The 2,720-nt window shown below is 50.8% G+C and overlaps 1 protein-coding gene across 1 annotated transcript; it reads left to right on the top strand.

The window, feature by feature from the left end:
* Positions 1-265: 265 nt before the first annotated feature.
* On the top strand, positions 266-1,213 carry LOC132581853 (olfactory receptor 1L4-like). Its single transcript, XM_060253272.1, has one exon. It carries the CDS (start codon positions 266-268, stop codon positions 1,211-1,213), a length of 948 nt encoding a protein of 315 aa, XP_060109255.1.
* Positions 1,214-2,720: the final 1,507 nt, after the last annotated feature.

Here is a 2,720-nt window from a genome sequence, read left to right as displayed (position 1 = left end):
AGCAGGAACTCCTTTGCATATTAGGCCACACACCCCTGATGTAGCCAATCCTCCCAAGAGCTTACAGGGCTTTTAGTACAGGGCCTACTGTAAGCTCCAGGAGAACTGGCTACATCAGGGGTGTGTGGCCTAACAGAACATAAACACAACAATTGCCAGATAACATCTTAAAAGTTCCCCAGAAAGGCCGACCTCAAGAAGTTACAATGTTCGATATCACTCTTGCTCTTATCTTCTTTATTGTCATTGTTTCTCACTTAGTTCCATGGAACGGGAGAACCACTCCAGCTGCCCTGATTTCCTCTTGATGGGCTTTTCCACTGAGCCTGAGCAAGAAGCCCCCCTCTTGGTCATCTTCCTCACCCTCTACTTGCTGAACCTGATGGGCAACCTTCTGATCATCATCCTGATCCGCTTCGATGCCCAGCTCTCCACCACCCCCATGTACTTCTTCCTCAGCCATCTCTCCACCGTGGACATCTGCTTCACCTCCACCACCATCCCCAAGATGCTGAACAACCTCCGCGTGGGCCGCAAGAACATCACCTTCGCCGGCTGCATGGCCCAGATGTACTTCTTCATGGCCTTCGCCATCACAGAGAACTTCCTCTTGGGTGCCATGGCCCTGGACCGCTTCGTGGCCATCTGCCAGCCGTTGCACTACTTCCTGCTGATGAACTCGAACCGGTGCCACCTCATGGTGTTTGTCGCGTGGTCCCTGGCCCACCTCCACTCCTTCATGCACACGGTCCTGATGTCCAGGCTCTCCTTCTGTGGCCATCGCCTCATCCCGCATTTCTTCTGTGACTTCCAGCCCTTGGTGGTGATGGCCTGCCCCCCGAAGCACCTCAGCGAGATGCTGAGCTTCTTTGAAGGCGGCACCATTATTATCGGCAACTTCATCCTGATCCTCATCTCGTACGCGTTCATCCTCCAGGCGGTGCTTCACGTGCCCTCCACGCATGGCCGGAGCAAGGCCTTCCAGACGTGCGCTTCTCACCTGACTGTGGTGATCCTCTTTTACAGCTCGGCGATCGGGGTCTACTTCCGGCCCCTCTCCAGTTACTCGGGAGAGAAGGACAAGGTGGCCACAGTCTTCTACACGGTAGTGACGCCCATGCTCAACCCGTTCATCTACACCCTGAGGAACGAGGACATGAAAGCCGCCTGCCGCAGAGCGCTGGAGAAACTGAGGGGAAGGCACAGGATGTGAAGCTCGGAGGGGAAGGGCCCTGTGCGAACAACTTATCAAGGATGGGGGAGTGTCGGGTATTTGTATACAATGTTGCACTGCGACAGGCAGCCATCTTGGATTGCCTCACAAAATGGACTGATGAAGGCCCTGAAAACTATACTTGCTGAGTGACTTTGGGCCAGTCACACACTTTCACTCACAGGGTGGTTGTAAGGATCAAGCAGGGGAGAAAAGAATAATGAGAGCCATCTTGGGTTCCCACTGAGAGGTTGCTGATAGGGTTGCCAACCTCCAGGTGGCACCTGGAAATCACCCACTATGACAATTGATCTCTAGATGACTGTAATCAGGTTCCCTGGAGAAAATGGCTGCTAGGCAGGGTGGACTCTGGCATTATAGTCTGCTGAGGTCCCTCCCCTCCCCAGTCTCCACACCCAAAATTTCCAGGAATTTCCCAACCCAGAGCTGCCAACCCTAGAAAGGTGAGGTATAAATTAAGTAAATATATTATAGGTGGCCAAAGTTGCTTAATATAAGAGCAGTGTTCCCTTTAAGCTGAGTTAGCGTGAGCTAGTTCACAGATTTTTAGCCTCCAGCTCACACATTTTTGTCTTAGCTCAGGAAGGATGGCCCCAGAGCACAATAATTTATGCAGCAGCTCACAACTTTAATGCCAGCAGCTCACTAAGTAGAATTTCTGCTCCCAAGACTCTGCAGCTTAGAGGGAATATTGCATAAGAGCCACATAAAATAAACATCAGATGTTTGAGAGCTGCAAAATGGAAGGGAGGGAGGGAGATGAGGGAGGAAGAGGTGGACAGAAAGCAACTTTAAATGCATTCTCGAAGCCTCTAGCTGGCTTGGCTTGGAGAAGTGATTTAAATAAAGAAATGCCTTCTTCAAGCTGGCCGATGGTGCGGTAGGGGCTTCAAGAGCCACACCATATGTGTGAAAGAGCTACATGTGGCTCCCAAACCAGTTTGGCCACCCCTGCTCCAAAGAATTCATTTTCTTCAGGGGAACTGATCTCCACAGTCTGGAGATGAGTTGGGATTCTGGTGGATCCCCAGGCCCCACCTGGAAGCTGGCGAGCATCCCCAGCCAGTTTGCATTTAATATGGCAGTGAAGGGAGAAGTTTCACTGGGTGCAGATTTTCGTTCAAATAGATGTCCTCTTGGGATTCTGAATGTGGCAAATGGAGAAGCTGTCAAAAACATGCCAGCTCACAAATCTGGATCAAAAATGACAGTGTTGGCATTCCTCGGGAAAGAATGAGGAGGCCTCAAAGACCATAGAGATTTTGACATCAGAAAGCAGGTATTTACTTGAATCTTTTCAGGCTGAAGAAAATACATTTTAGATGGACGGGTCTCTGTTCAGAGTTTGAAAGCCACTGTAGCCCTGATATTCCACTAGAATAGGGGTGGCCATTCTGTGGCTCGGGAGTCACATGTGGCTCTTCCTCACATATTCGGTGGCTCTCAAAGCCCCCCTGCCCTGTCAGCCAGCTTGGAGAAGGCGTTT

Source organism: Heteronotia binoei, chromosome 13, assembly GCF_032191835.1.
Source record: "Heteronotia binoei isolate CCM8104 ecotype False Entrance Well chromosome 13, APGP_CSIRO_Hbin_v1, whole genome shotgun sequence".
NCBI classification, from domain to species: Eukaryota; Metazoa; Chordata; class Lepidosauria; order Squamata; family Gekkonidae; genus Heteronotia; species Heteronotia binoei.
This window is presented reverse-complemented; position numbering and strand designations above follow the sequence as displayed.